Raw genomic sequence first — 22,046 nt, forward strand, 5'->3', positions numbered from 1 at the left:
TTTTCTTGCTTTTAAACTGACAACACTTTAGAGACTTTCTTTTTGATCTGTGGTTGGAATATTCTGAAAGGCGTAAGAGGTGCATTGAAGGGACTTGTAATTTCAGTATTTCTAATATCCTGGTTACAGCTCTGCTGATAAACACTGGCAGAGAGTTGGTAAGTTTGGGGGTTTCCTAAACACAACAATATATAATACCATCCTCTCACTCTTTAGGCCTAACGTTACACACAGTAGGAAACTGTACAAACAGTACAAACACCTTTGTTTGTACAATTTCGTGTATAGGCTGTATTGTACGCTGGATATATTGCACAATTCGTTGTTTATTGGTGACAGTAACTTAAAAAGCATGTAAAAAAAAATCCCCTACGCAAAACCCCCGCCTCCACAGTTAGATAACTAAAGTGAAAGAGTCACTAGTCCCTAGGCTTGAATGTAACGTTAAGGTGAGCTACATGATGGCAGCCGATTCAAACCAGCATTCTTTGGGATTTATGATCTTTGTTTCGCTCTACCTCCTCGTGTCAGTGTAAGTAAAGTTACATATAGCATAAATATTAAGTTTCTGAGCTATCTACGTTAAATGCTGTATCGCAGGCGTTGTGTTTATGTCTGTTTACTAACTTAACCTGCCCCTTGACAGTGCTTCCGCGGTGTGGGGTTAAGGATTTAATGTATGTTTACGCTAGATTAGTAATTACAGATGGCTGGTAAAGTTTAGGTAAACAGTTGGGTTATGTACTTACGTATCATATAACGTTAAGACAGACGAGAGGTGGCGGTTTTGGCGCTAAGGGGTGGTTAACGGGGGAAACAGATCGATGTGTAACAGAATTCAAAATTTTACCAAAACTCCAACCGTTCAGGAAAGAGAAGCAAACTAACACAATAAGTAGGTGACGTTAGGCGATTTAAAAGATGTATTTCTGCAAGCTAATGTACTGAGTTGTAAACTTCCTTTCAGTTTCGTTTTCTATCTGCTGTTATCACCAGGATTTTCCCCTCCGCCTCAACCCAAGCGCAAAACAACCACGGAAGTCCGTGTACCGATGGCACGTACGAGCACGAAGGGCGGGAGTGTTGTCTGTGTGGTGCTGGTAAGTGTCACTGATAATATTCATGAGTTGAATGGTTGAACATCTGTTTACAAGTTTAGCTGCCTTTTTAAAGGTGCAATGTGTAAGGTGTGGGCAGAATTTTAGTATGAAACATTTTTTAATAACTAAAATTACACATTTAACATAGTTTCACCTGGGAGATTCAATTCAATTTTATTTATATAGCGCCAAATCACAACAACAGTTATCTCACAGCGCTTTTCATAAAAGAGCAGGTCTAGACCGTACTCTATGATGCTATTTACAGAAACTCAAGAGCAACAAGAGCAAGCACTAGGCGACAGAGGCAAGGAAAATCTGCCTCGACCAGTTGGGGATGAGTCTAGGCCTATAGCAGCATAACTAAGGGATGGTTCAGGACTCACCTGAGCCAGCCCTAACTATAAGCTTTATCAAAGAGGAAAGTCTTAATGTGTCTTAAATGTGGAGATGGTGTCTGCCTCCTGAACCCAAACTGGAACCTGGTTCCACAGGAGAGGAGCTTGATAGCTGAACGCTCTGGCTCCTAGTCTACTTTTGGAGACTCTAGGAACCACAAGTAACCCTGCATTCTGGGAGCGCAGTGCTCTGGTGGGGTAGTAAGGTACTATGAGCTCTTTAAGATAAGATGGTGCCTGACCATTAAGAGCTTTGTAGGTAAGAACGATGATTTTAAATTCTATTCTGGATTTTACTGGAAGCCAATGCAGAGAAGCTAAGACAGGAGAAATATGATCTCTTTTCCTGGTTCCTGTCAGAACACGTGCTGCAGCATTCTGGATCAGCTGAAGAGTCTTAATGGACTTTTTAGAGCAGCCTGATAATAAGGAATTGCAGTAATCCAGCCTAGAAGTAACAAATGCATGGACTAGTTTTTCTGCATCATTTTTAGACAGGATGTTCCTGATTTTTGCAATATTACGTAGGTGAAAAAAGGCAGTCCTTGAAATTTGCGTAATGTGAGACTTAAACGACATGTCCTGATCAAAGATAACTCCAAGATTCCTCACAGTGGTGCTGGAGGCCAGGGCAATGCCATCCAGGGAAACTATATCTTTAGATAATGCGTCACGGAGGTGCTTAGGCCCCAGAACAATAACTTCAGTTTTATCTGAGTTTAACATTAGAAAATTACAGGTCATCCAGGTTTTAACATCCTGAAGGCACATTTGAAGTTTAGCTAACTGATGAGTTTCATCTGGTTTGATCAATAGATATAACTGAGTATCATCTGCATAACAATGAAAGCTTATGGAATATTTCCTGATAATATTGCCTAAAGGAAGCATATATAAAGTGAAGAGGATTGGACCGAGGACAGATCCTTGAGGAACTCCATGACTAACTTTGGCGTGCATGGAGGACTCATCGTTAACATGTACAAACTGAAATCGATCTGATAAATAGGACTTAAACCAGCTTAGACCGGTTCCTTTAATGCCAATGAGATGTTCCAGTCTCTGCAATAGGATCTGATGGTCAATGGTATCAAATGCAGCACTAAGATCTAATAAAACCAGTACAGAGACAAGTCCTTTGTCTGATGCAATAAGGAGGTCATTAGTAATTTTCACCAGTGCTGTCTCTGTGCTATGATGAACTCTAAATCCTGACTGAAAATCCTCAAATAAACTATTGCTCTGTAGAAAGTCACACAGCTGTTTAGAAACTGCTTTCTCCAGAACCTTAGAGAGAAATGGAAGGTTAGATATAGGTCTATAGTTGGCTAAAACATCTGGATCAAGTTTGGGCTTTTTCAGAAGAGGTTTAATTACAGCTACTTTAAAGTACTGTGGTACATAGCCTGTTGATAAAGATAGATTGATCATATCTAGTATAGAAGTGCTTATTAAGGGTAAAACATCTTTAAGCAACCTAGTCGAGATGGGTTCTAAGAGGCAGGTTGATGGTTTAGATGAAGAAATTATCAAAGTTAGTTGGTAAAGATTGAGGGAAGCAAAACAGTCTAAACATATATCTGGTTCTACAGCTGTTTCTAAGGTTCCTGAGTTAAGAGATAAGCTGGTGCCAGTTGAGGGCAGGTCTTGGTGAATTTTGTTTCTAATAGTTAGAATTTTATCATTAAAGAAGCTCATGAAGTCGTAACTACTGAGAGCTATGGGAATACTTGGCTCAATAGAGCTGTGACTCTCTGTCAGCCTGGCTACAGTGCTGAAAAGAAACCTGGGGTTGTTCCTATTTTCCTCTATTAATGACGAGTAGTACGCTGCTCTGGCATTACGGAGGGCCTTCCTATACGTTTAAAGAATATCTTGCCAAATTAAACGAGAATTTTCCACTTTGGTGGAACGCCAATTCCTCTCAAGTTTCCGCGATATTTGCTTTAATTTGCGAGTTTCAGTATTATACCATGGAGCTAACCGTCTTTGTTTTAGTATTTTCTTTTTTAGAGGGGCTACAGAGTCGAGTGTCATTCGCAGCGAGCCTGCAGCACTATCAACAAGATGATCGATTTGGGAGGGACTGAAACTAGCATAGGAGTCCTCAGTGACTAGATAATGTATTTAGAGCTGATGGAATCGCATCCTTAAATTTAGCTACAACACTATCAGACAGACATCTTGTATAGAAATTTTTGCCCAATGGTGTGTAGTTCAGCAATACAAACTCAAAAGTTATCAAACAGTGGTCGGACAAAGAGGGATTCTGTGGGAACACCACTAAATGTTCAATTTCAATACCGTATACCAAAACAAGGTCGAGGGTGTGGTTAAAACAGTGAGTCGGTTCATGAACACTCTGAGAGAAGCCAATGGAATCTAACAGAGAGATAAACGCAGTACTGAAGCTGTCATTCTCAACGTCCACATGAATATTAAAATCCCCTACAATAACAACTTTGTCTGTTTTAAGGACTAAAGTTGACAAAAACTACGTACGGACCAGGTGCTTGGTACACTATAACAAAAAGAATTGGTTGCAGTGATTTCCAACTTGGGTGCGAAAGACCAAGAACAAGGCTTTCAAATGAGTTATAGTTTGGTTTAGGTTTAGAGCTGATTAATAGGCTAGAGTCGAAGATAGCTGCAACTCCACCTCCTCGGCCTGTGCCTCGAGGAATGTGAGTATTAATATGACTGGGAGGGGTGGATTCATTTAGGCTAACATATTCTCCATCACCCAGCCAGGTTTCAGTAAGACAAAATAAATCAATATCATAATCTGATATTAGTTCATTTACTAGTACACCTTTAGAAGAGAGAGATCTAATGTTTAAGAGTCCACATTTAATTTTCCTATTAGTTTGCACTATTGCTCTTGTGGTTTTAATTTTTATGAGGTTTTTATGTACAGCTCCTCTTCTGTTTATCTTTGATTTAAATAATTTCGATGGTCGGGGGACAGACACCGTCACTATAGGATTTTCACTAAGTAACTCCTGAAATGGAGGAGCAGAGAAGTGTGTTAGACTGCGACTCTGCCTCCTGGTCTCAACTCTGGGTTGTCATGGATTTGGTCCACTAATAAACTTGGCCAGATTTCTAGAAATGAGAGCTGCTCCTTCCCAAGTGGGATGGATGCCGTCTCTCCGAATCAGACCAGGTCTTCCCCAGAAGGTCTGCCAATGATCTACAAAACCCACATCGTTTGTTGTGTTTGTTTGAGATGTGTGTGAGCAGCAAGGGCATTGCATTACAAAAGCATGCTAGGTTTTTTAGTCTAAAAAATAAAGAAAATAACACTCCTCAGTCAAGACCAAGACCAGTTCCCCACATTACATGACACACAATAAAATGTAGAACGAGATCATAGGTACTTCTCAAATTGAACTGAAAGATCCACATTCCCATTAAAACACCCACATACAAACACTAAGAGCTGAAATCAACTTAAGCATTGCGGGGAGGGTTGACAGTCGTTAACGGTAACAACGCAATTTTAATTAGCGTTATTGGTTGCATTTGAAGCAGTACGTTTTACATCCAATCAAAGTTTGGATGTTAACAAATAAATCAGACAATGAAAAATGAATTTATTGATATTCCCAAAGTCGTGGTCTTGACTGGTCTTCAAATAAAATTCTTATAAAAAGAGTCTTCAATGTCCGAGACCGAGACAAGACAGAGTACAAATGTGGTCGAGTCCGAGACAAGACCATCAAAAAGTGGCCTTAAGACCAAGACCGGTCTCGAGTACTACAACACTACTAGAATGTTATCATATCCACCAAATCTAAAAAAGCTATCCTTTTAGCAGTGTTTGACTATTAAATGTGCTCCCAGGTTTAAACGTATGTCCCCAGTAAGGTCTGTAAACCAATCAGAGGCAGAGTTGAATGCAAACTACTAACACTAATAAAAAAAAAAGTTATTTGTTGTTAAATAAAAATAAGAAAATACATAAGTATATACAAGAAGTTGCATATAAAACCACCCATTAGCCACAGAGACGGGATCTCATAATTGGTCCTGTGGCCAAAAGGAGCTGTGGGTCCCAAGTGTGTTTGGTTAAATGATGATTGAAAGTAAATTCATTACACTGTGCAAAAAATATACACTATGTACGCATACTATTACCTTAAATATTTGGGTTGCTTAAACATTTTGAGACAGGGCCATTTTGACATGCTAGGGGCCTAGAAAAGGTAAACATGTAGGATGTAAACTCTTATCATTTCAGTTTTTATTGTGCAAAAAATGTACAATTACAAATTACCAAAAAGTACCTGCTCCATTGCATGTGGCTGTCTGTGTGAGTGCATGTGTGTATGCATGTGTATCATAAGTTGGCTCAAAGTGATTACAATTTTTCTTCCACCTCTGGCTCTTGTGTCTCCATACTTTAGGTCTGCACCTGGTGGAGCACTGCAGTACAAGTCAGACTTATGGAAAATGCGAGCCCTGTGGTTCTGGGAAGTACAGCAGTCACCCTAATTACCAGTTATCCTGTGAGCCCTGCACATCCTGCTCACACCCCAACGGTATAGACACAATGGGACATCACTGTTTTTTTTATGTCCAGTAAAAGTGTAAAAATTGCAAAAGACAAGATTTCAGTGCAGTTAACGTTTTAGACACCAGAAATTCTGACATGTCATAGTAGGATTTGAAAAAGCATGGATGTTACTTAAATGAACGATTCTGTCTATTCAGGTGTCCCAGTAAGCTGTGACAGTGAACCAGTATGCACAATGCCGACTCCCATAAACTGAATCAGCTAAATGGAATTCAGCCATCATTCATTTTCTTATTTACAGCTGTGTTACAGCTGTTTTACTACTGTGACACATCAAAATTATGGAATCGATTAGTCATTCTGCAGAAAATGAATTGCAAACAATTTTGATAATCAGTTAATTATAAAGTAAATTTGCAAGCATAAATGCCAAATGTTCCTTGAATCCAGCATTTGAAATGTCACGATTTGCTGTCTTTCTGTTTTTGGAGAAAAAAATTTATTTAAAGACCAGAGCACGACCGAGGGTTTTTGGTGGCGCCAATATTAAAGTAAAAAGAGACGATTTATGAGCCGATATTTTGATTTTGAAAAACATTTGGATAGTAGACCCCTCCTGTATAAACTACACTTAGAACAGGCCGATATTGAAAGCCTTTCTGTATATGGGCTATTATACCTTTTCCTAAGTGGATTATGTTAATAAAATAGATTACAGTCTCAACAACCTAACATGTAAACAATTGCACATCTATATAAATATTTGCTGCTAGAAGGTGCAACTTTTTCAGCCATTTGTAAACAGAGAGAATGAGAGAGAATAAGCGTGTGTATTTTACCTTAAACTGCTGTAATGACGACTTTCAATGTAGTATATTCATATCTAGAATCAGAAGGAGCTTTATTGCCAAGTAGTGTTTCACACATACAAGGAATTTGCTTTGGTGTTAAGGTGCTACATGCAGACAGACATACAGATGACACAAATAGATGTAGTCTAGTTTATCCCATTAGGCCGCGAGAAACCATTTCCCAACCACCATCTGGCTCTAAAACATGCCGTTTACGATAACGTCACAGTGACCTGTTGTTGAATGCAACTAATACTATATGACTGTCTACAACGAGGATTTGCAACATTAAATACAACGTTTCACATTTTGAAAAAGGAGCTAGATATTGTAAGGCAGGAAGCCGAGTAAGATTCTTGTTCAGCTCACTTTTATTCAGATGTCCCCTCTGGTTTAAACATTTCTGACACGCCGACTGTACTACAGACAAACATCTCGCAGATACAGGCTCAAGAATAAAAAAACACGGGGATCTTACGAACGCGGTTTACATCAACAGGTTAACAGTAGTACAACAACATGGTGTTCAGTAGCTTCATCGTATATACATTCAATAGAAAACTGTCTTGATACTACGACAGTGCCACGTAGCGGTTGCATGTAAATGATGAACACAACATCTCCTCTCTCTGTAAAAGATTTCACACTCAATTAGAATAAGTGTCAGCAGTAAAGAGCAGATCATAAGTAAAATCCATCTGAAAGAAAGTAAACTAGTTGTCCTATGGCACTAAACAAAATTATACACTACAATTGTAGTACCATTAGCAAAGGATAATAGGAATAAGGTAACTTCACATAAGGCACATTTACCATGAGGATTACTCTTTACTTAACTTTTAAATAACTTGTCTATTGAGTAACCAGTAATATTTCAACCGTGTTAACAATTTTAACTGAAACAATCAAGTCATCACAATCATCTCAGCATTTCCCAAGATTGGGCAAGTTAGGACATGACATAGTCCTTGTGCCATTTAGGCACATATATTTTAGAATAAGTCAGAAACTATAGTTTTACTGCTCATTACGATATTAGCACTCCCCCACTGATAAACACGGTAGAACAGGTGTTCTGTCGATTTATGCTACCTATCGAATGTGCTACTTAGCGGTTCTGCGCATGCGAATGACCTACGGCATTAGCTTTGTGGCTAATTTAGCAACGGGCCGCGATAGCTGCTGTAAATGATGTTAGAGAATATTTAGAAGTGATGAACTAGGGAGAGATGAGAGGACCGTTCACTAGAACTTTTTCAGAAATAAACCTACTATAATCATGTCTGTCAGCAGCGTAGCTTCCACCACTCAACTACCGTAACATTAAACATAAGTTACTGCTGTGAGCCAGGGAGGAAGCCGGGAGAGGGCAGTGAAAAACAAGATGGTTAGCAAATCATGAATGTTTTCAGGAGAGGAGAAGTGATGGGGCTGTTTTTATTATAATTTAAGTCATATAATTAACTTGACAAATTACCAAGTCACGGGCAACACAGCCACTCCGTCTTGTTTCTACGTGCTTCGTCAGACTCCGGTCAGTTTTCTCTTGTGCTTTCTGTGGTGAGGCCGTGTTGTTACCAGGGGAGCTGCAGAGCGCCCTCTGGTGGGAAAACAATGCAACACTCATGACATGAGTGCAGGATGTGACTGTTTCTTATTTAATAGTCACATACAGTATCTGCTGTTTTAAACGCCAATTCTGATTTAAATGCAGTTAGCTCATATCGGCCGATAATTTCGGCTGGCCAATAAATCACACGGGTTTTATTAAAGACATCAAGCTGGACTCTTAGTATTTTCAGACATTTTCTAAACATCAAACGATTAATCAAAAAATTATGGTCCGATTAGTTGATAATGAAAATAATTGTTAGTTGCAGCCCTAATCAGAATCAATTCTACATTCAGAGATATACAGATTTCAATTTTTTTTACAATCAAGAGCAAGATTTCAGTTCATCTAGGAGAATTCAGTACTCTTTTTTTTCCTAAACAAAATAGAGTTAACCCTGGTAATCTAATACAACCAGAATATTAAAGATTGTGTTTATAAACTGTTGTGTACCCCAAGTGACACAATATGTCACTTTTCTGTTTTGAAGTTAAAGTTTGAGGCAATGTGAAGGTCTGTCAGTCCATCTAATGTCTAATGCTGTGTGGTTTTACTATCCTTTCAGGTAATCTAGAGGTGGACGAACCCTGTACCCCTGCCATTGACACAAAGTGTCGATGTAAAAAGGATCACTATTGCAACAGTGGCACAGAAACCTGTAAACTCTGCCACCCCTGTAAAGAGTAAGTTCACCTCCTTCAAATATCTGTTAACTTGAAGATGTACAGGACGTGTAGCTTCTTTAAAAGTGTTTTCTGTTACAAAAGCATGTATTGATTTGTCCTCATATAGACAGCCAACATAATAAAGGCAAAAGATAAATGTGTTAATTGTTGCTGACATGATTCAGCCTGTCACTCATACTTGCTTTTCTTTTGGCTCAAGGTGTGGTGATGAGGGCATCAAAGTAGCCTGTACATCTAACAATAACACAGTCTGCAATGAAATTAAAGGTATTCTTTAGTTTAGCATTATTGCATTTTAATTAAATCATTAAGGCTTCAATTAATATATTGCCAAGTCATTTATTAACAAAAATTACATCATTTTGTTTGTAATAAAAATGAAATGTCAATTTCTTTACGTTTCAGAGGTAAGTCATGTAGGAGGCATAATAGCTGGCATCCTTGTTGCAGCTGTAATAATTGCAGCAGCAGTGGCTGGTGTGTTGTGGAAAAGGAGAAAATGTGAGTATTTCTAAATTATATAAACTATATATGTAATGGGACCAGCAGGGGGCACTAGTATCTCATGTGTTTCTCTGTAAAATAGCAAAGTGCATATTTGATTGCTGCTTTTGTATCTTAATAATATGTTTGTGTATCTTGTTTTCTGATCATTTATGTCATAAGGGCAGAGAACGCAGTCCCCAAAAACAAATGGCAATGAAGCTGATCTGGTAAATATTCTCTCCATTGTGATCTCTTTTAGCCTATTTATAATTATCTGACCAGCTGTAAGATGTTTAGTCTTTGTAGTGTTTTATCATACATGTTCACATGGATATATTTATTTCTTTTATTTTTATTTAACCTTTATTTTACAAGGAATATTCAATAGAGATTCTGTCCCAGCCAAGACAGCAGCATAAAAAGTTTCACATAAAAGGATAAACAATAGATTTAAAACAGCAATTTATATCAATCAACAATGAATTGGCAGTGTACATTAGCAGGGCATGTGCATTCAGTGGATAGATAGCCCTTTTATTAATCTTCCATGCTTAAAAAATAATCTAGGTTAAGGTGACTCTGTAGCTCACACCAACGTGAGGGTCCAGTTATTTCTTTACACCAACAGAGAAACAGCATTATTTCTATAATAGACTTAATACGCTTGATATGATGTTTAAAGGGCAGATTGTCTTCTAGGAAAAAACCCAGTCACAATCTAATATACACCATCAGCTGTCTTCCTTAACCCAGAGAAGCACATCATTTTGGTATTGTCAACATTTACTACTAAGTCAACATTTATTTACTTAAGTTTCAATTAACGAAAATTCCTCTGAACAACATTGAAAGCAGACTGCACTTCCATTGGACTTGCTGAAGATGAGGCAGAACTATATATATATATGTGTGTGTGTGTGTGTATATAGTTCTGTACAGTTCTGTATAGTACTAGTACTAATATACTAGTACTCCGTCAGCAATCTCTAATGTCAATATAACATGTTTTCAAAAGGATGAGAATCTTGATTAAAAATAATATTAATGACAAACACTGAACACAGACACAGGACTAAACAGAGTTGCTTACATCATGCTGCCATGTATGATAAACGCTTTTTTGTCTCTCCTCTAACGTTGGCATAGCTGCCCCTTTCTGTAGGAGGTACAGGTTAGTTGTCTGAAACCTTGTCCTTGTTAGTTAGTGCTTGTTGTGTTTGTACTATTGTGGTGTGACACATTTGTAAAGCTTGTAATCACTGTGGAGTTGTAAATCTTGTATTAACATTCATTCTACTTCTGCTTCTCAGGAGATGCAAGGCCTTAGAGGTAAGAAAAGCCCCAGAACATGTTTTTTCATTGATTAGAGCTTTAATAGATATGTCTCTATATTTCTGTATGATCTCTATATCAATTGATTATTAGACCGAATTGACATTTCATTTCAAGTCATTATTCAGCCTGATATCAGCAGCAGTTAACTTAACATTTTCACAACATTTTATGCCTATTTATGCCCAGTTGTTACTATCTTTAAGTCAAATTACAACAACCTGTACATCTGATCTGCATTTTTTGCTTTGTTTAATTAATCCCAATATCTTTCGTATTTTACAGTGTTTTCAGATGTGGATCTCAAGCCTCACCTGTTGGACATTGCAGACGTGATTGGATGGAAAGATTTGCGGGGTGTAGCAATGCGTAGCGGGATACCAGAATCCATCATTGAATCTTGTCAACTGAACAACCCTCGTGATTATCAGGAGCAGACATTTCAACTACTGAATATTTATGTGGAGCGTCAGGGCAGGGAGGCCTCAAACATCTTGATCCAAAAATTGCTGACAGGTGGCAAAAAGGCCAAAGCGCAAAAGGTGAAAGATATTTTGTCTAAAGCAGCTAGATCAAACATTCCTGACTGAATGTGTCTATTGTGAGCACTTTTTAAAATAATTGCAGTGCTGTCTACTGTATGAAATATTATTTTAAAAGGTATGAGTTGAGATGTTTACATGATAGGATTTAACTATAAATACTGATACTAAAAGCAGAAGTCTGTCATTTGTGAGCTATTAATAGCTTGCCCAGCAATAAATATCAGTGTATTTATAATAACTGGAAGTGTCATGTGGAGTTTTACTCCTATGTTGTGAGATTGACACTGGTCTTGTTTTTAATTCCCTGATGTTGGTAGATGCTGGATTTTTTTTTTTTTACAGTTCAGCTGTCCTTCCTAATTTTCAAACCAGATGTCTTCATTTAGGTAAATTCGCATTTTAAATTTTTTATTGTTTTATTTGTTTATTGTTCCCTTTTTACTGCCATTTTCCCAGGCTTGTTGCAGTCCCACAAAATATATTTTTGTACACACTAAGTATAACTGGGTTAAATCCAGTGATTTTTAATGTTCTTTCTGAAATAGAGTCCGACTAACTTCTTACTAAGTACTTATGGTATTTTCCCATATTCCTATTTTGTGAACTTACCCAAATATTGATTATATATTAATATTCATTAAAGTTCATGAAGACTACAAGCGTCTTGAAAATTGTGATCATTATCTCACCATCAGCGAGAAATTTACAAGACTGCTGAGATGTTTCTGGTGACTTACACACATTCCTGTTTGTTGAGTCTTTAGTCATTACTGGCAACTGTAAAAAAAAAAAATTTTTAAATCTGTGGTGTGTTCCAAAAAGGGGATTTCCTCCAAAAGTAGCAGTCTGTGTCAATATTTGCAAGATCCTTCTGTAATATCTGTCAACTGATGTGTTGTAAAGGGTCAGTTGACCCAAAGTACCCAATGCAGATACTTAAATTTTGGTTAAATTTGTCCAGGTTTTGTCTCTGAGATTTCTGGCTCTACCCCAATACAACGGAGGAGAATGTAAATTTGTTTGGGTTGCTCTGTGTCAAAACTTAGGACAAAAGTACATTTTTTATTTTTTGCAGCCTTAATGAGTATGCCAGTAAATTTCACTACACATATTGCTTGTGTATGCAACAAATAAAATCTTTGAGTGACCCTTTAACCTCGACTGGCTTTCTTTTTCAGCACCTCTGAGTGCGGAGGTGTTAAACTTTTTGAACAACGTTGCATTTAATCATTCATCATTAATTAATGTAATTTCACTATATCCATATATTAAATAGCCATACAGCAAAATGAAATGTAGTTTCTCTCAGGATCAGTATAGAAGAAATTCAGACCATCTATACACTTCAACAGATTCTTGTTTCCCTCCTGTAAATCCATGAGGAAGGAAGCCCATCGATTTAGCCCAGTTATTTTGGGTGTGTGGATTAGTTCATCTACTTTCATTTCTCATCATCTGACCCAAAATTGCAAAACTGGCACCAATGTGCCCTCATTCACTTCCAACATTAGGTAATGCTGCGAGAGCACCAGTCCACAGAAAGTCATGAGGCATTTATGGTAAAACAAAATTGTATTATAATGTTACTCAGTATAACTACTATACCTCTGTAATAGAAACATGAAACTATTAACTATTTAATGATTTAGAGGCACTTACAGGCCAACTAATTTTCTAACATGGGGGCACCATATATAGCACTTCATCACATTTCTTCAGTGAAAGGGCACCCTAAAGGACACTTCATCGTGTTTTATCCACTGGAAGGGCAGACTAGAGGGCACTTCATCGTGTTTTATCCACTGGAAGGACAGACTAGAGAGCCCCTCATTGTGTTTTATCCACTGGAAGGACAGACTAGAGGGCACTTCATTGTGTTTTATCCACTGGAAGGGCAGACTAGAGAGCACTTCATTGTGTTTTATCCACTGGAAGGACAGACTAGAGAGCCCCTCATTGTGTTTTATCCACTGGAAGGACAGACTAGAGGGCACTTCATTGTGTTTTATCCACTGGAAGGGCAGACTAGAGAGCACTTCATCGTGTTTTATCCACTGGAAGGGCAGACTAGAGGGCACTTCATTGTGTTTTATCCACTGGAAGGGCAGACTAGAGAGCACTTCATCGTGTTTTATCCACTGGAAGGGCAGACTAGAGGGCACTTCATTGTGTTTTATCCACTGGAAGGGCAGACTAGAGGGCACTTCATCGTGTTTTATCCACTGGAAGGGCAGACTAGAGGGCACTTCATCGTGTTTTATCCACTGGAAGGACAGACTAGAGGGCACTTCATTGTGTTTTATCCACTGGAAGGGCAGACTAGAGGGCACTTCATCGTGTTTTATCCACTGGAAGGACAGACTAGAGGGCACTTCATCGTGTGTTATCGACTGGAAGGGCAGAATAGAGAGCCCTTCATTGTGTGTTATCCACTGGAAGGACAGACTAGAGGGCACTTCATTGTGTTTTATCCACTGGAAGGACAGACTAGAGAGCACTTCATCGTGTTTTATCCACTGGAAGGACAGACTAGAGGGCACTTCATTGTGTTTTATCCACTGGAAGGACAGACTAAAGGGCACTTCATTGTGTTTTATCCACTGGAAGGGCAGACTAGAGGGCACTTCATTGTGTTTTATCCACTGGAAGGGCAGACTAGAGGGCACTTCATTGTGTTTTATCCACTGGAAGGGCAGACTAGAGGGCACTTCATTGTGTTTTATCCACTGGAAGGGCAGACTAGAGGGCACTTCATTGTGTTTTATCCACTGGAAGGGCAGACTAGAGAGCACTTCATCGTGTTTTATCCACTGGAAGGGCAGACTAGAGGGCACTTCATCGTGTGTCATCGACTGGAAGGAAAGACTAGAGAGCACTTCATCGTGTTTTATCCACTGGAAGGACAGACTAGAGGGCACTTCATCGTGTTTTATCCACTGGAAGGGCAGACTAGAGGGCACTTCATCGTGTTTTATCCACTGGAAGGACAGACTAGAGGGCACTTCATCGTGTGTCATCGACTGGAAGGAAAGACTAGAGAGCACTTCATCGTGTTTTATCCACTGGAAGGGCAGACTAGAGAGCACTTCATCGTGTTTTATCCACTGGAAGGGCAGACTAGAGGGCACTTCATCGTGTGTCATCGACTGGAAGGAAAGACTAGAGAGCACTTCATCGTGTTTTATCCACTGGAAGGGCAGACTAGAGGGCACTTCATCGTGTTTTATCCACTGGAAGGGCAGACTAGAGGGCACTTCATCGTGTTTTATCCACTGGAAGGGCAGACTAGAGAGCACTTCATCGTGTTTTATCCACTGGAAGGGCAGACTAGAGGGCACTTCATCGTGTGTCATCGACTGGAAGGAAAGACTAGAGAGCACTTCATCGTGTTTTATCCACTGGAAGGACAGACTAGAGGGCACTTCATCGTGTTTTATCCACTGGAAGGGCAGACTAGAGGGCCCTTCATTGTGTTTTATCCACTGGAAGGACAGACTAGAGGGCACTTCATCGTGTTTTATCCACTGGAAGGGCAGACTAGAGGGCACTTCATCGTGTTTTATCCACTGGAAGGGCAGACTAGAGGGCACTTCATTGTGTGTTATCCACTGGAAGGGCACACTAGAGGGCACTTCATCGTGTTTTATCCACTGGAAGGGCAGACTAGAGGGCACTTCATCGTGTTTTATCCACTGGAAGGGCAGACTAGAGAGCACTTCATCGTGTTTTATCCACTGGAAGGGCAGACTAGAGGGCACTTCATTGTGTGTTATCCACTGGAAGGGCAGACTAGAGGGCACTTCATTGTGTTTTATCCACTGGAAGGACAGACTAGAGGGCACTTCAAGTCATTATTCAGCCTGATATCAGCAGCAGTTAACTTAACATTTTCACAACATTTTATGCCTATTTATGCCCAGTTGTTACTATCTTTAAGTCAAATTACAACAACCTGTACATCTGATCTGCATTTTTTGCTTTGTTTAATTAATCCCAATATCTGTCGTATTTTACAGTGTTTTCAGATGTGGATCTCAAGCCTCAACTGTTGGACATTGCAGACGTGATTGGATGGAAGGATTTGCGGGGTGTAGCAATGCGTAGCGGGATACCAGAATCCATCATTGAATCTTGTCAACTGAACAACTTTGAGCACTTTTTAAAATAATTGCAGTGCTGTCTACTGTATGTTTTATCCACTGGAAGGGCAGACTAGAGAGCACTTCATCGTGTTTTATCCACTGGAAGGACAGACTAGAGGGCACTTCATCGTGTTTTATCCACTGGAAGGGCAGACTAGAGAGCACTTCATCGTGTTTTATCCACTGGAAGGGCAGACTAGAGGGCACTTCATCGTGTTTTATCCACTGGAAGGGCAGACTAGAGGGCACTTCATTGTGTTTTATCCACTGGAAGGACAGACTAGAGAGCACTTCATCGTGTTTTATCCACTGGAAGGGCAGACTAGAGGGCACTTCATCGTGTTTTATCCACTGGAAGGACAGACTAGAGGGCACTTCATCGTGTTTTATCCACTGGAAGGGCAGACTAGAGGGCACTTCATCGTGTTTTATCCACTGGAAGGGCAGACTAGAGGGCACTTCATTGTGTGTTATCCACTGGAAGGGCACACTAGAGGGCACATCATTGTGTGTTATCCACTGGAAGGGCAGACTAGAGGGCACTTCATCGTGTTTTATCCACTGGAAGGGCAGACTAGAGGGCACTTCATTGTGTGTTATCCACTGGAAGGGCAGACTAGAGGGCACTTCATCGTGTTTTATCCACTGGAAGGGCAGACTAGAGGGCACTTCATCGTGTTTTATCCACTGGAAGGGCAGACTAGAGGGCACTTCATTGTGTGTTATCCACTGGAAGGGCACACTAGAGGGCACTTCATCGTGTTTTATCCACTGGAAGGGCAGACTAGAGGGCACTTCATCGTGTTTTATCCACTGGAAGGGCAGACTAGAGGGCACTTCATTGTGTGTTATCCACTGGAAGGGCAGACTAGAGGGCACTTCATCGTGTTTTATCCACTGGAAGGGCACACTAGAGGGCACTTCATTGTGTTTTATCCACTGGAAGGACAGACTAGAGGGCACTTCAAGTCATTATTCAGCCTGATATCAGCAGCAGTTAACTTAACATTTTCACAACATTTTATGCCTATTTATGCCCAGTTGTTACTATCTTTAAGTCAAATTACAACAACCTGTACATCTGATCTACATTTTTTGCTTTGTTTAATTAATCCCAATATCTGTCGTATTTTACAGTGTTTTCAGATGTGGATCTCAAGCCTCACCTGTTGGACATTGCAGACGTGATTGGATGGAAGGATTTGCGGGGTGTAGCAATGCGTAGCGGGATACCAGAATCCATCATTGAATCTTGTCAACTGAACAACCCTCGTGATTATCAGGAGCAGACATTTCAACTACTGAATATTTATGTGGAGCGTCAGGGCAGGGAGGCCTCAAACATCTTGATCCAAAAATTGCTGACAGGTGGCAAAAAGGCCAAAGCGCAAAAGGTGAAAGATATTTTGTCTAAAGCAGCTAGATCAAACATTTCTGACTGAATGTGTCTATTGTGAGCACTTTTTAAAATAATTGCAGTGCTGTCTACTGTATGTTTTATCCACTGGAAGGGCAGACTAGAGGGCACTTCATTGTGTGTTATCCACTGGAAGGGCAGACTAGAGGGCACTTCATCGTGTGTTATCCACTGGAAGGACAGACTAGAGGGCACTTCATCGTGTTTTATCCACTGGAAGGGCAGAATAGAGGGCACTTCATTGTGTTTTATCCACTGGAAGGGCAGACTAGAGGGCACTTCATTGTGTGTTATCCACTGGAAGGGCAGACTAGAGGGCACTTCATCGTGTGTTATCCACTGGAAGGACAGACTAGAGGGCACTTCATCGTGTTTTATCCACTGGAAGGGCAGACTAGAGGGCACTTCATCGTGTGTTATCCACTGGAAGGACAGACTAGAGGGCACTTCATCGTGTTTTATCCACTGGAAGGGCAGACTAGAGGGCACTTCATCGTGTTTTATCCACTGGAAGGGCAGACTAGAGGGCACTTCATCGTGTTTTATCCACTGGAAGGGCAGACTAGAGGGCACTTCATTGTGTGTTATTCACTGGAAGGGCAGACTAGAGGGCACTTCATCGTGTTTTATCCACTGGAAGGACAGACTAGAGGGCACTTCATTGTGTGTTATCCACTGGAAGGACAGACTAGAGGGCACTTCATCCTGTTTTATCCACTGGAAGGGCAGACTAGAGAGCACTTCATCGTGTTTTATCCACTGGAAGGACAGACTAGAGGGCACTTCATCGTGTTTTATCCACTGGAAGGACAGACTAGAGGGCACTTCATCGTGTGTTATCGACTGGAAGGGCAGACTAGAGGGCACTTCATTGTGTTTTATCCACTGGAAGGACAGACTAGAGGGCACTTCATCGTGTGTTATCGACTGGAAGGGCAGACTAGAGGGCACTTCATTGTGTGTTATCGACTGGAAGGGCAGACTAGAGGGCACTTCATTGTGTGTTATCGACTGGAAGGGCAGACTAGAGGGCACTTCATCGTGTTTTATCCACTGGAAGGGCAGACTAGAGGGCACTTCATTGTGTTTTATCCACTGGAAGGGCAGACTAGAGGGCACTTCATCGTGTTTTATCCACTGGAAGGGCAGACTAGAGGGCACTTCATTGTGTGTTATCCACTGGAAGGGCAGACTAGAGGGCACTTCATCGTGTTTTATCCACTGGAAGGGCAGACTAGAGGGCACTTCATTGTGTGTTATCCACTGGAAGGGCAGACTAGAGGGCACTTCATCGTGTTTTATCCACTGGAAGGGCACACTAGAGGGCACTTCATTGTGTTTTATCCTCTGGAAGGACAGACTAGAGGGCACTTCAAGTCATTATTCAGCCTGATATCAGCAGCAGTTAACTTAACATTTTCACAACATTTTATGCCTATTTATGCCCAGTTGTTACTATCTTTAAGTCAAATTACAACAACCTGTACATCTGATCTACATTTTTTGCTTTGTTTAATTAATCCCAATATCTGTCGTATTTTACAGTGTTTTCAGATGTGGATCTCAAGCCTCACCTGTTGGACATTGCAGACGTGATTGGATGGAAGGATTTGCGGGGTGTAGCAATGCGTAGCGGGATACCAGAATCCATCATTGAATCTTGTCAACTGAACAACCCTCGTGATTATCAGGAGCAGACATTTCAACTACTGAATATTTATGTGGAGCGTCAGGGCAGGGAGGCCTCAAACATCTTGATCCAAAAATTGCTGACAGGTGGCAAAAAGGCCAAAGCGCAAAAGGTGAAAGATATTTTGTCTAAAGCAGCTAGATCAAACATTTCTGACTGAATGTGTCTATTGTGAGCACTTTTTAAAATAATTGCAGTGCTGTCTACTGTATGTTTTATCCACTGGAAGGGCAGACTAGAGGGCACTTCATTGTGTGTTATCCACTGGAAGGGCAGACTAGAGGGCACTTCATCGTGTGTTATCCACTGGAAGGACAGACTAGAGGGCACTTCATCGTGTTTTATCCACTGGAAGGGCAGAATAGAGGGCACTTCATTGTGTTTTATCCACTGGAAGGGCAGACTAGAGGGCACTTCATTGTGTGTTATCCACTGGAAGGGCAGACTAGAGGGCACTTCATCGTGTGTTATCCACTGGGAGGACAGACTAGAGGGCACTTCATCGTGTTTTATCCACTGGAAGGGCAGACTAGAGGGCACTTCATCGTGTGTTATCCACTGGAAGGACAGACTAGAGAGCACTTCATCGTGTTTTATCCACTGGAAGGACAGACTAGAGGGCACTTCATCGTGTTTTATCCACTGGAAGGACAGACTAGAGGGCACTTCATCGTGTGTTATCCACTGGAAGGGCAGACTAGAGGGCACTTCATTGTGTTTTATCCACTGGAAGGACAGACTAGAGGGCACTTCATCGTGTGTTATCGACTGGAAGGGCAGACTAGAGGGCACTTCATTGTGTGTTATCGACTGGAAGGGCAGACTAGAGGGCACTTCATTGTGTGTTATCGACTGGAAGGGCAGACTAGAGGGCACTTCATCGTGTTTTATCCACTGGAAGGGCAGACTAGAGGGCACTTCATCGTGTTTTATCCACTGGAAGGGCAGACTAGAGGGCACTTCATCGTGTTTTATCCACTGGAAGGGCAGACTAGAGGGCACTTCATTGTGTGTTATCCACTGGAAGGGCACACTAGAGGGCACATCATTGTGTGTTATCCACTGGAAGGGCAGACTAGAGGGCACTTCATCGTGTTTTATCCACTGGAAGGGCAGACTAGAGGGCACTTCATTGTGTGTTATCCACTGGAAGGGCAGACTAGAGGGCACTTCATCGTGTTTTATCCACTGGAAGGGCACACTAGAGGGCACATCATTGTGTGTTATCCACTGGAAGGGCAGACTAGAGGGCACTTCATCGTGTTTTATCCACTGGAAGGGCAGACTAGAGGGCACTTCATTGTGTGTTATCCACTGGAAGGGCAGACTAGAGGGCACTTCATTGTGTTTTATCCTCTGGAAGGACAGACTAGAGGGCACTTCAAGTCATTATTCAGCCTGATATCAGCAGCAGTTAACTTAACATTTTCACAACATTTTATGCCTATTTATGCCCAGTTGTTACTATCTTTAAGTCAAATTACAACAACCTGTACATCTGATCTACATTTTTTGCTTTGTTTAATTAATCCCAATATCTGTCGTATTTTACAGTGTTTTCAGATGTGGATCTCAAGCCTCACCTGTTGGACATTGCAGACGTGATTGGATGGAAGGATTTGCGGGGTGTAGCAATGCGTAGCGGGATACCAGAATCCATCATTGAATCTTGTCAACTGAACAACCCTCGTGATTATCAGGAGCAGACATTTCAACTACTGAATATTTATGTGGAGCGTCAGGGCAGGGAGGCCTCAAACATCTTGATCCAAAAATTGCTGACAGGTGGCAAAAAGGCCAAAGCGCAAAAGGTGAAAGATATTTTGTCTAAAGCAGCTAGATCAAACATTTCTGACTGAATGTGTCTATTGTGAGCACTTTTTAAAATAATTGCAGTGCTGTCTACTGTATGTTTTATCCACTGGAAGGGCAGACTAGAGGGCACTTCATTGTGTTTTATCCACTGGAAGGGCAGACTAGAGGGCACTTCATTGTGTTTTATCCACTGGAAGGGCAGACTAGAGGGCACTTCATCGTGTGTTATCCACTGGGAGGACAGACTAGAGGGCACTTCATCGTGTTTTATCCACTGGAAGGGCAGACTAGAGGGCACTTCATCGTGTGTTATCCACTGGAAGGACAGACTAGAGGGCACTTCATCGTGTTTTATCCACTGGAAGGGCAGACTAGAGGGCACTTCATCGTGTTTTATCCACTGGAAGGGCAGACTAGAGGGCACTTCATCGTGTTTTATCCACTGGAAGGGCAGACTAGAGGGCACTTCATTGTGTGTTATTCACTGGAAGGGCAGACTAGAGGGCACTTCATCGTGTTTTATCCACTGGAAGGGCAGACTAGAGGGCACTTCATCGTGTGTTATCGACTGGAAGGGCAGACTAGAGGGCACTTCATCGTGTGTTATCCACTGGAAGGACAGACTAGAGGGCACTTCATCGTGTTTTATCCACTGGAAGGGCAGAATAGAGGGCACTTCATTGTGTTTTATCCACTGGAAGGGCAGACTAGAGGGCACTTCATTGTGTGTTATCCACTGGAAGGGCAGACTAGAGGGCACTTCATCGTGTGTTATCCACTGGGAGGACAGACTAGAGGGCACTTCATCGTGTTTTATCCACTGGAAGGGCAGACTAGAGGGCACTTCATCGTGTGTTATCCACTGGAAGGACAGACTAGAGGGCACTTCATCGTGTTTTATCCACTGGAAGGGCAGACTAGAGGGCACTTCATCGTGTTTTATCCACTGGAAGGGCAGACTAGAGGGCACTTCATCGTGTTTTATCCACTGGAAGGGCAGACTAGAGGGCACTTCATTGTGTGTTATTCACTGGAAGGGCAGACTAGAGGGCACTTCATCGTGTTTTATCCACTGGAAGGACAGACTAGAGGGCACTTCATCGTGTGTTATCGACTGGAAGGGCAGACTAGAGGGCACTTCATTGTGTTTTATCCACTGGAAGGACAGACTAGAGGGCACTTCATCGTGTGTTATCGACTGGAAGGGCAGACTAGAGGGCACTTCATTGTGTGTTATCGACTGGAAGGGCAGACTAGAGGGCACTTCATTGTGTGTTATCGACTGGAAGGGCAGACTAGAGGGCACTTCATCGTGTTTTATCCACTGGAAGGGCAGACTAGAGGGCACTTCATCGTGTTTTATCCACTGGAAGGGCATGTTTTATCTACCATAGGGCATCCTAGAGAGCACCTTCGCGGCATTTTTGTTTTTTCCAAACACAGAGCACAGGAA

The 22,046-nt window shown here is 41.2% G+C and overlaps 1 protein-coding gene across 2 annotated transcripts; it reads left to right on the plus strand.

Moving 5' to 3' along the window:
- Positions 1-376: 376 nt before the first annotated feature.
- On the plus strand, positions 377-20,532 carry LOC119917367 (tumor necrosis factor receptor superfamily member 6-like). 2 transcript variants are annotated; one of them, XR_005447262.1, is made up of 12 exons: positions 377-532; positions 997-1,100; positions 5,908-6,042; positions 9,046-9,163; positions 9,366-9,433; positions 9,572-9,667; positions 9,833-9,879; positions 10,963-10,981; positions 11,270-11,526; positions 16,809-17,065; positions 18,634-18,890; positions 20,333-20,532. XR_005447262.1 is itself a non-coding variant. In XM_038737677.1 (10 exons), the coding sequence occupies exons 1-10, from the start codon at positions 459-461 to the stop codon at positions 15,594-15,596; spliced, it is 969 nt and encodes a 322-aa protein (XP_038593605.1). In that variant the 5' UTR covers positions 377-458; the 3' UTR covers positions 15,597-15,691. The 2 variants fall into 2 exon arrangements, 1 of the variants encoding a protein (XP_038593605.1); XM_038737677.1 differs by lacking the exons at positions 16,809-17,065; positions 18,634-18,890; positions 20,333-20,532 and adding an exon at positions 15,546-15,691.
- The last annotated feature ends 1,514 nt before the right edge of the window (positions 20,533-22,046 follow it).

The sequence above is a fragment of the Micropterus salmoides genome, unplaced genomic scaffold (assembly GCF_014851395.1).
Source record: "Micropterus salmoides isolate LMB-PRFRI ecotype aquatic unplaced genomic scaffold, ASM1485139v1 Ms_hic_scaffold_22, whole genome shotgun sequence".
In the NCBI taxonomy this organism is placed as follows: Eukaryota; Metazoa; Chordata; class Actinopteri; order Centrarchiformes; family Centrarchidae; genus Micropterus; species Micropterus salmoides.

What these genes read in the sequence shown, in the direction of transcription:
- LOC119917367 (XM_038737677.1), top strand. Translation starts at nt 459, where the DNA reads ATGATGGCAGCCGATTCAAACCAGCATTCTTTGGGATTTATGATCTTT. An exon ending in ATCCTGCTCACACCCCAACG is followed by an intron (nt 6,043 to 9,045) that starts GTATAGACACAA and finishes CTATCCTTTCAG; the next exon opens with GTAATCTAGAGGTGGACGAA. An exon ending in CTCTGCCACCCCTGTAAAGA is followed by an intron (nt 9,164 to 9,365) that starts GTAAGTTCACCT and finishes TTTTGGCTCAAG; the next exon opens with GTGTGGTGATGAGGGCATCA.